Genomic DNA, 13,481 nt, shown 5'->3' on the forward strand with positions numbered 1-13,481 from the left:
AGAGGGTAGAGGGTAGGGGTAGAGGGTAGAGGGGTAGGGGGGAGAGGGTAGGGGAGAGGGTAGGGATAGAGGGTAGAGGGTAGAGGGTAGGGGTAGGGGTAGAGGGTAGAGGGTAGGGATAGAGGGATAGAGGGTAGAGGGTAGGGGTAGAGGTAGGGGAGAGGGTAGGGGGAGAGGGTAGAGGGTAGAGGGTAGAGGGTAGAGGGTAGGGGTAGAGGGTAGGGTGAGGGGTAGAGGGTAGAGGGTAGGGGTAGAGGGTAGGGGTAGGGATAGAGGGTAGAGGGTAGGGATAGAGGGTAGGGGTAGGGGTAGAGGGTAGAGGGTAGGGGTAGAGGGTAGGGGTAGGGATAGAGGGATAGAGGGTAGAGGGTAGAGGGTAGAGGGTAGAGGTAGGGGGAGAGGGTAGGGATAGAGGGTAGAGGGTAGGGATAGAGGGTCGAGGGTGCCGTTTGAGACACTTCATGTCTTTAATAGTGGCACCGCTGTGAGTTGTCTGTCAGTAACTTTCTAATTGGAGCTTTCAGCAGGTATCTGGTTTCCTTCTAGCTGCAGGGGAGATTCTGATTGGTCACATTTTGTCAGGCTTTCAAACCCCCTACCTCCCCCCTGTGTGAATGAAGGATTACCCTGTCGCTGGTTAATAAATGACACACACACACACACACACACACACACACACACACACACACACACACACACACACACACACACACACACACACACACACACACACACACACACACACACACACACACACACACACACACACACACACACACACACACACACACACACACACACACACACACACACACACAGTGGTGTTTAATAGAGTGTTGTTGCTGGGAGCAGCCCAGTGTGTGTGTGTGTGTGTGTGTGTGTGTGTGTGTGTGTGTGTGTGTGTGTCATCAGTGTTTGAAGGGGGCATAATGTGTTTGCATAGCCGTTCAGCTCAGTTGTATTTTCAGTGTATGTGTCCCAAATGCCCACCCTATTCCTTACAGGCCCTGGTCCAATGTAGTGTATTATTAGTGTTCTAGTGTTCCATTTGGGACTATATCTCTATATGAGAGTCCCAAAGGGGGTGGCTGTATGAAAGTAGCTGCTAGAGGTACATGGTACTGTTGTTCTGTGTTCAAACAGGGAGGTTCTGAAAGGCCACATACAACATTCTATAGTAAATCAATTCCAAGTGTAACTTCAGGTACTTTTTTATTTCATGGTTTGGTGTCCTTCATTTACACTGAGTTACCTCCTATCTGTCCTTCATGCACACTGAGTTACCTCCTATCTGTCCTTCATTTACACTGAGTTACCTCCTATCTGTCCTTCATGCACACTGTGTTACCTCCTATCTGTCCTTCATGCACACTGAGTTACCTCCTATCTGTCCTTCATTTACACTGAGTTACCTCCTATCTGTCCTTCATGCACCCTGAGTTACCTCCTATCTGTCCTTCATTTACACTGAGTTACCTCCTATCTGTCCTTCATGCACACTGTGTTACCTCCTATCTGTCCTTCATGCACACTTTGTTACCTCCTATCTGTCCTTCATGCACACTGAGTTACATCCTATCTGTCCTTCATTCACACTGTGTTACCTCCTATCTGTCCTTCATTTACACTGAGTTACCTCCTATCTGTCCTTCATGCACACTTTGTTACCTCCTATCTGTCTGTATTTCATCACCCTACTGTATACGCTTCTACATCCATCCATTCTTCCATTGTGGCTGCGTCGTACAGATGCAGGATCTTAATTTGTGCCAGTTCACTACAGCAGGAAAATAATCATGAAGCAACAGAAATGTGAATTGTTATGTGGTCTATAATGGACATTTTTGTAGGGGTTGATACATTTTTCATAATGGAAAATCAAGTGGAAATTAAAAAGTGGAAATGACAAATTCAAAGTGGAAATTACAAACTTCAGAAGCATTTTTACACCTCAAATGCACTACACGTTTTACGTTTCCTGCATTGCAGAAAAGTTATCCTGCAACACGGTGATCAAATGAAAATCCTCCATCTGTAAATGGCACCCTATTCCCTATATACAGCGCCTTCAGAAAGTATTCACACCCCTTGACTTTTACCACATTTTGTTGTTCCAGCCTGAATTTAAAATGGATTAAATTTAAAATGGATTAAATTGCGATTTTGTGTCACTGTCCTACAGACAATACCACATAACGTCAAATTATGGAATTATGTTTTTAGAATCATTTTCAAATGAATTTGAAAATGAAAAGCTGAAATGTCTTGAGATAATTCAACCCATAATCAGTTCAGGAGTAAACATGTGATTACCAAGTCACATAATAAGTTGCATGGACTCACTCTGTGTGCAATAATAGTGTTTAACATGATTTTTTAATGACTACCTCATCTCTGTACTCCCACACATACAATTATCTGTAAGGTCCCTCAGTCGAGCAGTGATTTTCAAACAGATATTTCAACCACAAAGACCACTGGGATTTTCCAATGCATCACAAAGAAGGGCACCTATTGGTAGATGGGTAAAAAAAATTCAAAGCAGACATTGAATATACCCTTGAGCATGGTGAAGTTATTAATTACACTATGGATGGTATCAATACACCCAGTCACTACAAAGATACAGGGGTCCTTCCTAACTCAGTTGCCGGAGAGGAAGGAAACCACTCAGGGATTTCACCATGAGGCCAATGGTGATTTTAAAACAGTTACAGAGTTTAATGGCTGTGAAACTGAGGGTGGATCAACAACATTTTAGTTACTCCACAATACGAACCTAAATGACAGAGTGAAAAGAAGGAAATAAAACATACATCCTGTTTGCAATAAGGCACTAAAGTAAAACTGTAAATATGTTGGTGAAGAAGTTAACTTTATGTCCTGAATACAAAGTGTTATGTTTGGGGCAAATCCAGCACAACACTGAGTACCACATCCAGGCATTAGGGAGTAGGGAGTAGTTATATTAAAGGGAGTAGTTATATTAAAGGGAGTAGTTATATTAAAGGTAATAGTTATATTAAAGGTAGTAGGTAGTAGTTATATTAAAGGTAGTAGGTAGTAGTTATATTAAAGGTAATAGTTATATTAAAGGTAGTAGGTAGTAGTTATATTAAAGGTAATAGTTATATTAAAGGTAATAGTTATATTAAAGGTAGTAGGTAGTAGATATATTAAAGGTAGTAGGTAGTAGTTATATTAAAGGTAATTGTTATATTAAAGGTAGTAGGTAGTAGTTATATTAAAGGTAGTAGGGAGTAGTTATATTAAAGGGAGTAGTTATATTAAAGGGAGTAGTTATATTAAAGGTAGAAGGGAGTAGTTATATTAAAGGCATTAGGGAGTAGGGAGTAGTTATATTAAAGGGAGTAGTTATATTAAAGGTAATAGTTATATTAAAGGGAGTAGTTATATTAAAGGGAGTAGGGAGTAGTTATATTAAAGGGAGTAGTTATATTAAAGGGAGTAGGGAGTAGTTATATTAAAGGTAGTAGGGAGTAGTTATATTAAAGGGAGTAGTTATATTAAAGGGAGTAGTTATATTAAAGGGAGTAGTTATATTAAAGGGAGTAGTTATATTAAAGGTAGTAGTTATATTAAAGGGAGTAGTTATATTAAAGGTAATAGTTATATTAAAGGGAGTAGTTATATTAAAGGGAGTAGGGAGTAGTTATATTAAAGGGAGTAGTTATATTAAAGGGAGTAGGGAGTAGTTATATTAAAGGTAGTAGTTATATTAAAGGGAGTAGGGAGTAGTTATATTAAAGGTAGTAGTTATATTAAAGGGAGTAGGGAGTAGTTATATTAAAGGGAGTAGGGAGTAGTTATATTAAAGGGAGTAGGGAGTAGTTATATTAAAGGCATTAGGGAGTAGTTATATTAAAGGTAGTAGTTATATTAAAGGTAATAGTTATATTAAAGGTAATAGTTATATTAAAGATAATAGTTATATTAAAGGTAATAGTTATATTAAAGGTAATAGTTATATTAAAGGTAATAGTTATATTAAAGGGAGTAGTTATATTAAAGGTAGTAGTTATATTAAAGGTAGTAGTTATATTAAAGGCATTAGGTAGTAGTTATATTAAAGGTAGTAGTTATATTAAAGGGAGTAGTTATATTAAAGGGAGTAGTTATATTAAAGGCATTAGGTAGTAGTTATATTAAAGGTAGTAGTTATATTAAAGGTAGTAGTTATATTAAAGGTAGTAGTTATATTAAAGGTAATAGTTATATTAAAGGGAATAGTTATATTAAAGGGAGTAGTTATATTAAAGGTAGTAGGGAGTAGTTATATTAAAGGTAGTAGGGAGTAGTTATATTAAAGGCAGTAGGTAGTAGTTATATTAAAGGGAGTAGTTATATTAAAGGGAGTAGTTATATTAAAGGCATTAGGGAGTAGTTATATTAAAGGTAATAGTTATATTAAAGGGAGTAGGGAGTAGTTATATTAAAGGCATTAGGTAGTAGTTATATTAAAGGGAGTAGTTATATTAAAGGCATTAGGTAGTAGTTATATTAAAGGGAGTAGTTATATTAAAGGTAGTAGTTATATTAAAGGTAGTAGTTATATTAAAGGGAGTAGTTATATTAAAGGCATTAGGGAGTAGTTATATTAAAGGTAATAGTTATATTAAAGGGAGTAGGGAGTAGTTATATTAAAGGCATTAGGTAGTAGTTATATTAAAGGGAGTAGGGAGTAGTTATATTAAAGGGAGTAGGGAGTAGTTATATTAAAGGCATTAGGTAGTAGTTATATTAAAGGGAGTAGGGAGTAGTTATATTAAAGGGAGTAGGGAGTAGTTATATTAAAGGCATTAGGTAGTAGTTATATTAAAGGTAATAGTTATATTAAAGGCATTAGGTAGTAGTTATATTAAAGGGAGTAGTTATATTAAAGGTAGTAGTTATATTAAAGGGAGTAGGGAGTAGTTATATTAAAGGTAGTAGGGAGTAGTTATATTAAAGGGAGTAGTTATATTAAAGGTAATAGTTATATTAAAGGGAGTAGTTATATTAAAGGTAGTAGTTATATTAAAGGTAGTAGTTATATTAAAGGCATTAGGGAGTAGTTATATTAAAGGTAGTAGTTATATTAAAGGCATTAGGGAGTAGTTATATTAAAGGTAGTAGTTATATTAAAGGTAGTAGTTATATTAAAGGTAGTAGTTATATTAAAGGTAGTAGTTATATTAAAGGGAGTAGTTATATTAAAGGCATTAGGGAGTAGTTATATTAAAGGTAATAGTTATATTAAAGGGAGTAGGGAGTAGTTATATTAAAGGCATTAGGGAGTAGTTATATTAAAGGGAGTAGTTATATTAAAGGCATTAGGTAGTAGTTATATTAAAGGGAGTAGTTATATTAAAGGTAATAGGTAGTAGTTATATTAAAGGGAGTAGGGAGTAGTTATATTAAAGGTAGTAGGGAGTAGTTATATTAAAGGTAGTAGTTATATTAAAGGGAGTAGGGAGTAGTTATATTAAAGGGAGTATGGAGTAGTTATATTAAAGGTAGTAGTTATATTAAAGGCATTATGTAGTAGTTATATTAAAGGCATTAGTTAGTAGTTATATTAAAGGTAGTAGTTATATTAAAGGCATTAGGTAGTAGTTATATTAAAGGTAGTAGGTTGTAGTTATATTAAAGGTAGTAGGTAGTAGTTATATTAAAGGGAGTAGTTATATTAAAGGTAGTAGTTATATTAAAGGTAGTAGGGAGTAGTTATATTAAAGGAAGTAGTTATATTAAAGGTAATAGTTATATTAAAGGGAGTAGTTATATTAAAGGTAATAGTTATATTAAAGGGAGTAGTTATATTAAAGGGAGTAGGGAGTAGTTATATTAAAGGTAGTAGGGAGTAGTTATATTAAAGGGAGTAGTTATATTAAAGGGAGTAGGGAGTAGTTATATTAAAGGTAGTAGTTATATTAAAGGGAGTAGGGAGTAGTTATATTAAAGGTAGTAGGGAGTAGTTATATTAAAGGTAGTAGTTATATTAAAGGGAGTAGGGAGTAGTTATATTAAAGGTAGTAGGGAGTAGTTATATTAAAGGTAGTAGTTATATTAAAGGGAGTAGGGAGTAGTTATATTAAAGGTAGTAGGGAGTAGTTATATTAAAGGTAGTAGTTATATTAAAGGGAGTAGGGAGTAGTTATATTAAAGGCATTAGGGAGTAGTTATATTAAAGGTAGTAGTTATATTAAAGGTAATAGTTATATTAAAGGTAATAGTTATATTAAAGGTAATAGTTATATTAAAGGTAATAGTTATATTAAAGGTAATAGTTATATTAAAGGGAGTAGTTATATTAAAGGTAGTAGTTATATTAAAGGTAGTAGTTATATTAAAGGCATTAGGTAGTAGTTATATTAAAGGTAGTAGTTATATTAAAGGGAGTAGTTATATTAAAGGGAGTAGTTATATTAAAGGCATTAGGTAGTAGTTATATTAAAGGTAGTAGTTATATTAAAGGTAGTAGTTATATTAAAGGTAGTAGTTATATTAAAGGTAATAGTTATATTAAAGGGAATAGTTATATTAAAGGGAGTAGTTATATTAAAGGTAGTAGGGAGTAGTTATATTAAAGGTAGTAGGGAGTAGTTATATTAAAGGCATTAGGTAGTAGTTATATTAAAGGGAGTAGTTATATTAAAGGCATTAGTTATATTAAAGGGAGTAGGGAGTAGTTATATTAAAGGCATTAGGGAGTAGTTATATTAAAGGTAATAGTTAAATTAAAGGGAGTAGGGAGTAGTTATATTAAAGGCATTAGGTAGTAGTTATATTAAAGGGAGTAGTTATATTAAAGGCATTAGGTAGTAGTTATATTAAAGGGAGTAGTTATATTAAAGGTAGTAGTTATATTAAAGGTAGTAGTTATATTAAAGGGAGTAGTTATATTAAAGGCATTAGGGAGTAGTTATATTAAAGGTAATAGTTATATTAAAGGGAGTAGGGAGTAGTTATATTAAAGGCATTAGGTAGTAGTTATATTAAAGGGAGTAGGGAGTAGTTATATTAAAGGGAGTAGGGAGTAGTTATATTAAAGGCATTAGGTAGTAGTTATATTAAAGGTAATAGTTATATTAAAGGCATTAGGTAGTAGTTATATTAAAGGGAGTAGTTATATTAAAGGTAGTAGTTATATTAAAGGGAGTAGGGAGTAGTTATATTAAAGGTAGTAGGGAGTAGTTATATTAAAGGGTGTAGTTATATTAAAGGTAATAGTTATATTAAAGGGAGTAGTTATATTAAAGGTAGTAGTTATATTAAAGGTAGTAGTTATATTAAAGGCATTAGGGAGTAGTTATATTAAAGGTAGTAGTTATATTAAAGGCAGTAGTTATATTAAAGGTAGTAGTTATATTAAAGGCATTAGGGAGTAGTTATATTAAAGGTAGTAGTTATATTAAAGGTAGTAGTTATATTAAAGGCATTAGAGAGTAGTTATATTAAAGGTAATAGTTATATTAAAGGGAGTAGGGAGTAGTTATATTAAAGGCATTAGGGAGTAGTTATATTAAAGGTAATAGTTATATTAAAGGGAGTAGGGAGTAGTTATATTAAAGGCATTAGGTAGTAGTTATATTAAAGGGAGTAGTTATATTAAAGGCATTAGGTAGTAGTTATATTAAAGGGAGTAGTTATATTAAAGGTAATAGGTAGTAGTTATATTAAAGGGAGTAGGGAGTAGTTATATTAAAGGTAGTAGGGAGTAGTTATATTAAAGGTAGTAGTTATATTAAAGGGAGTAGGGAGTAGTTATATTAAAGGTAGTAGGGAGTAGTTATATTAAAGGTAGTAGTTATATTAAAGGGAGTAGGGAGTAGTTATATTAAAGAGAGTAGGGAGTAGTTATATTAAAGGTAGTAGTTATATTAAAGGCATTAGGTAGTAGTTATATTAAAGGCATTAGTTAGTAGTTATATTAAAGGTAGTAGTTATATTAAAGGCATTAGGTAGTAGTTATATTAAAGGTAGTAGGTTGTAGTTATATTAAAGGGAGTAGTTATATTAAAGGTAGTAGTTATATTAAAGGTAGTAGGGAGTAGTTATATTAAAGGAAGTAGTTATATTAAAGGTAATAGTTATATTAAAGGGAGTAGTTATATTAAAGGGAGTAGTTATATTAAAGGTAGTAGTTATATTAAAGGTAGTAGGGAGTAGTTATATTAAAGGGAGTAGTTATATTAAAGGTAATCGTTATATTAAAGGGAGTAGTTATATTAAAAGTAGTAGTTATATTAAAGGGAGTAGTTATATTAAAGGTAGTAGTTATATTAAAGGTAGTAGGTAGTAGTTATATTAAAGGTAGTAGTTATATTAAAGGTAGTAGTTATATTAAAGGTAGTAGTTATATTAAAGGTAGTAGTTATATTAAAGGGAGTAGTTGTAACGGCTGTCGTCGTGAAGAGAGGACCAAGGCGCAGCGGGTTGTGTGCTCATCATATTAATTTATTAAATAAATGTGAACACGAGAAAAACAAAAGAATGACAGTTTAACAGGCTATACTTACTACAGCAGTGCTAAAGACAACTACCCACAATTAACAAACAATATACATCCCTATATATAGGACTCTCAATCAAAGGCAACTACAAACACCTGCCTTCAATTCAGAGTCCAACACCAATTACCTAACATAGAAAATACTAAACTAGAAAGAACATAGAAATACAAAAACATAGAACATAACCCAAAACCCAGAAATAATAAATCAAACACCCTTCTAAACAAACCACCACCCCGAACCACATAAAACAAATACCCTCTGCCACGTCCTGACCTACAATCACAAATAACCCTTATACTGGTCAGGACATGACAGTAGTTATATTAAAGGTAGTAGTTATATTAAAGGCATTAGGTAGTAGTTATATTAAAGGTAGTAGTTATATTAAAGGGAGTAGTTATATTAAAGGTAGTAGTTATATTAAAGGCATTAGGTAGTAGTTATATTAAAGGTAGTAGTTATATTAAAGGTAGTAGTTATATTAAAGGTAATAGTTATATTAAAGGTAATAGTTATATTAAAGGTAGTAGTTATATTAAAGGGAGTAGTTATATTAAAGGGAGTAGTTATATTAAAGGCATTAGGTAGTAGTTATATTAAAGGTAGTAGTTATATTAAAGGTAGTAGTTATATTAAAGGTAGTAGTTATATTAAAGGTAATAGTTATATTAAAGGTAGTAGTTATATTAAAGGTAATAGTTATATTAAAGGGAGTAGTTATATTAAAGGGAGTAGTTATATTAAAGGCATTAGGTAGTAGTTATATTAAAGGTAGTAGTTATATTAAAGGTAATAGTTATATTAAAGGTAGTAGTTATATTAAAGGCATTAGGTAGTAGTTATATTAAAGGGAGTAGTTATATTAAAGGTAATAGTTATATTAAAGGTAGTAGTTATATTAAAGGCATTGCATCCCTCCCAGCTTGACTGATGCTCTTCTCTTTTCTGTCTCCTCTCTCCAGTAACAGCCCGGCCCATAAGTACTACCTGGCCTGTAGTCCTGTGTCTGGGGCTGTTTACCTGTCGGACACCAGCACTAGGAAGGTGTTCAAGGTGAAGTCTCTGAGCGCCATCAAAGACGTGGCCAAGAACCTGGAGGTGGTAGCGGGGACTGGAGACCAGTGTTTGCCCTACGACGAGACACGATGTGGAGATGGGGGCAAGGCTGTGGATGCAACGCTCACCAACCCACGAGGTATGAACATAACATAGTACTAACCTACACTCTTTAGAAAGAAAGGTGAACCTAAAATGGTTCTTTGGTTGTCCCCCATAGGAGAACCATTTTGAATAACCCTTTTTTGGTTGTAGGTAGAACCCTTTTGGTTCCAGGTAGAACCCTTTACATAGAGGGTTCCACATGGAACCAAAAAGCGTTTTCTTATGGGGATAGCCGGAGAACCCTTTTGGAACCCGTTTATGGATATAACATTAGATGTAACAGAACACAGGCTGTGGCTGCTACGCTCACCAACCCACGAGGTATGGACTTAACATTTCATGTTGTACCTAACATAACAGGTGCATTATGGAGGTGCATTTATTGGAACAGGGAAAAAAAAAAAAAAAAGGGTCTGTTGAAAGATAATATCATGTGGCTGTTTCCCTTTATGCTCCGAAACTACTGATCCGGTCGGGTTGAGTTCAGTGTAAAGCTTTACTGCTAGTTCAAGGTTACTGATGGGTTAGAGGGTTAGCTGACCGGTGGAACATAACTGGAATAGATCAGATCAATACACTTCATGTTTGACACATTGGATTATATTGGATAAAATGTTCTCTCTCGCAGGACTACAAAAACACACAACCCGCTTAGAACATTGTACGAGAGTGGAGAATCTGAAAGTAGTGTGTGTGTGTGTGTGTGTGTGTGTGTGTGTGTGTGTGTGTGTGTGTGTGTGTGTGTGTGTGTGTGTGTGTTTGTAAGCCTGAGAGCCCCCCCTCACAAATGTGAACAGAGTATTGACATTAACCAGGACCTCCATGTCTGTTTATAGCAGCCAATACAGTCTGACCTATAGCAGCCAATACAGTCTGACCTATAGCAGCCAATACAGTCTGACCTATAGCAGCCAATACAGTCTGACCTATAGCAGCCAATACAGTCTGACCTATAGCAGCCAATACAGTCTGACCTATAGCAGCCAATACAGTCTGACCTATAGCAGCCAATACAGTCTGACCTATTGCAGCCAATACAGTCCTATAGCAGCCAATACAGTCTGACCTATAGCAGCCAATACAGTCTGACCTATAGCAGCCAATACAGTCTGACCTATAGCAGCCAATACAGTCTGACCTATAGCAGCCAATACAGTCTGACCTAGTGTTAGTATATTGTTAGTATATTGATGTATTGTGTTATTCTACCAGTAGAGATGCACTTAGAGCTGACGATGTCCCATCCCTCATTCCTCCATCTCTCCATCCCTCCATCCCTCATCCCTCCATTCCTCCATCCCTCCATCCCTCATCCCTCCATCCCTCTATCTCTCCATCCCTCCATCCCTCATCCCTCATCCCTCATCCCTCCATCCCTCATCCCTCCATCCCTCATCCCTCCATCCCTCATCCCTCCATCCCCATCCCCCATCCTCCATCCCTCATCCCTCCATCCCTCCATCCCTCCATTCCTCCATCTCTCCGTCCCTCCATCCCTCATCCCTCATCCCTCCATCCCCATCCCCATCCCCCATCCTCCATCCCTCATCCCTCCATCCCTCCATCCCCATCCCTCTATCCCTCCATCCCTCCATCTCTCATCCCTCATTCCTCCATCCCTCCATCTCTCATCCCTCATTCCTCCATCCCTCCGTCTCTCCATCCCTCATCCCGACATCCCTCCCTCATCCATCCTTCCACCCCTCATCTCTCCACCAGGTATCACAGTGGATAAGTATGGAGTAATCTTCTTTGTGGACGGGACTATGATCAGACGAATTGACCAGAACGGGATCATCTCTACCCTGCTGGGGTTCAACGACCTGACCTCTGCACGACCTCTCAGCTGTGATGCTGTCATGGACATCTCTCAGGTACACACACACACACACACACACACACACACACACACACACACACACACACACACACACACACACACACACACACAGTGAACACAAACAGTGAATACACACACACACACACACACACACAGACGGACACACAGACAGACGGACACACACACACACACACACACACACACAGACGGACACACAGACAGACGGACACACAGACAGTGAACCCACACACACAGACAGACGGACACACAGACAGTGAACACACACACACACACACACACAGACGGACACACAGACAGACGGACACACAGACAGTGAACACACACACACACACAGACAGACGGACACACAGACAGACGGACACACAGACAGACGGACACACAGACCAGCAGACTGCCACACCAGACCCACCCAGGACATGGTGCTGAGGCAAGGTCACCCCACCCTCAGGCTGTGTGTGCATGTGGACGTGTTTGACTATACTTGAAGACTAGAGGTCCCCACAAGAATAGTAAACCAACAAAACATTTACCAACTGGGGACATTTTGTTAGTCCCCACATTTTTAGGGGGTTTAGGGCTAATGTTAAAATTAGGTTTAGGGTTAGGAGCTAGGGTAGGGTTTAGGGTTAGGAGCTAGGGTAGGGTTTAGGGTTAGGAGCTAGGGTAGGGTTTAGGGTTAGGGTTAGGAGCTAGGGTAGGGTTTAGGGTTATGGTTTGGAGCTAGGGTAGGGTTTAGGGTTAGGAGCTAGGGTAGGGTTTAGGGTTAGGAGCTAGGGTAGGGTTTAGGGTTAGGGTTAGGAGCTAGGGTAGGATTTAGGGTTAGGGTTTGGAGCTAGGGTAGGGTTTAGGGTTAGGAGCTAGGGTAGGGTTTAGGGTTAGGAGCTAGGGTAGGGTTTAGGGTTAGGAGCTAGGGTAGGGTTTAGGGTTAGGAGCTAGGGTAGGGTTTAGGCTAGGAGCTAGGGTAGGGTTTAGGGTTAGGAGCTAGGGTAGGGTTTAGGGTTAGGAGCTAGGGTAGGGTTTAGGGTTAGGAGCTAGGGTAGGGTTTAGGGTTAGGAGCTAGGGTAGGGTTTAGGGTTAGGAGCTAGGGTAGGGTTTAGGGTTAGGAGCTAGGGTAGGGTTTAGGGTTAGGAGCTAGGGTAGGGTTTAGGGTTAGGGTTTGGAGCTAGGGTAGGGTTTAGGGTTAGGAGCTAGGGTAGGGTTTAGGGTTAGGAGCTAGGGTAGGGTTTAGGGTTAGGAGCCAGGGTAGGGGTTAGGGTTAGGAGCTAGGGTAGGGTTTAGGGTTAGGAGCTAGGGAGGGTTTAGGGTTAGGAGCTAGGGTAGGGTTTAGGGTTAGGAGCTAGGAGGGCTAGGGTTAGGAGCTAGGTAGGGTTTAGGCCAGGGTTAGGAGCTAGGGTAGGGTTTAGGGTTAGGGTTAGGAGCTAGGGTAAGGTTTAGGGTTAGGAGCTAGGGTAGGGTTAGGAGCTAGGGTTAGGGTTTAGGGTTAGGAGCTAGGGTAGGGTTTAGGGTTTAGGGTTAGGAGCTAGGGTAGGGTTTAGGGTTAGGAGCTAGGGTAGGGTTTAGGGTTAGGAGCTAGGGTAGGGTTTAGGGTTAGGAGCTAGGGTAGGGTTTAGGGTTAGGAGCTAGGGTTAGGGTTTAGGGTTTAGGGTTAGGAGCTAGGGTAGGGTTTAGGGTTAGGAGCTAGGGTAGGGTTTAGGGTTAGGAGCTAGGGTAGGGTTTAGGGTTAGGAGCTAGGGTTTAGGGTTTAGGGTTAGGGTTTGGAAAAATAGGATTTTGAATGGGACTGAATTGTGTGTCCCCACAAGGTTAGCTGTACAAGACTGTGTGTGTGTGTGTGTGTGTGTGTGTGTGTGTGTGTGTGTGTGTGTGTGTGTGTGTGTGTGTGTGTCCGTGTGATGACCAATCTCTGGTGGTTCTGTCACGTTGTACATCTGCCTAGCAAC

The 13,481-nt window shown here is 37.8% G+C and overlaps 1 protein-coding gene across 10 annotated transcripts in view; it reads left to right on the forward strand.

The window, feature by feature from the left end:
- The window catches only part of tenm4 (teneurin transmembrane protein 4), a 649,554-nt gene that overhangs the window by 503,141 nt on the left and 132,932 nt on the right, over positions 1 to 13,481 (forward strand). For all 10 annotated transcript variants that reach the window (XM_045704148.1, XM_045704149.1, XM_045704150.1 and 7 more), the window contains 2 exons: positions 9,482 to 9,714; positions 11,400 to 11,554. In XM_045704148.1, the coding sequence (XP_045560104.1) occupies positions 9,482 to 9,714; positions 11,400 to 11,554 (388 nt within the window). The remainder of the gene's footprint in view (positions 1 to 9,481; positions 9,715 to 11,399; positions 11,555 to 13,481) is intronic.

This window comes from Salmo salar, chromosome ssa20 (assembly GCF_905237065.1).
Source record: "Salmo salar chromosome ssa20, Ssal_v3.1, whole genome shotgun sequence".
Taxonomy (NCBI): domain Eukaryota; kingdom Metazoa; phylum Chordata; class Actinopteri; order Salmoniformes; family Salmonidae; genus Salmo; species Salmo salar.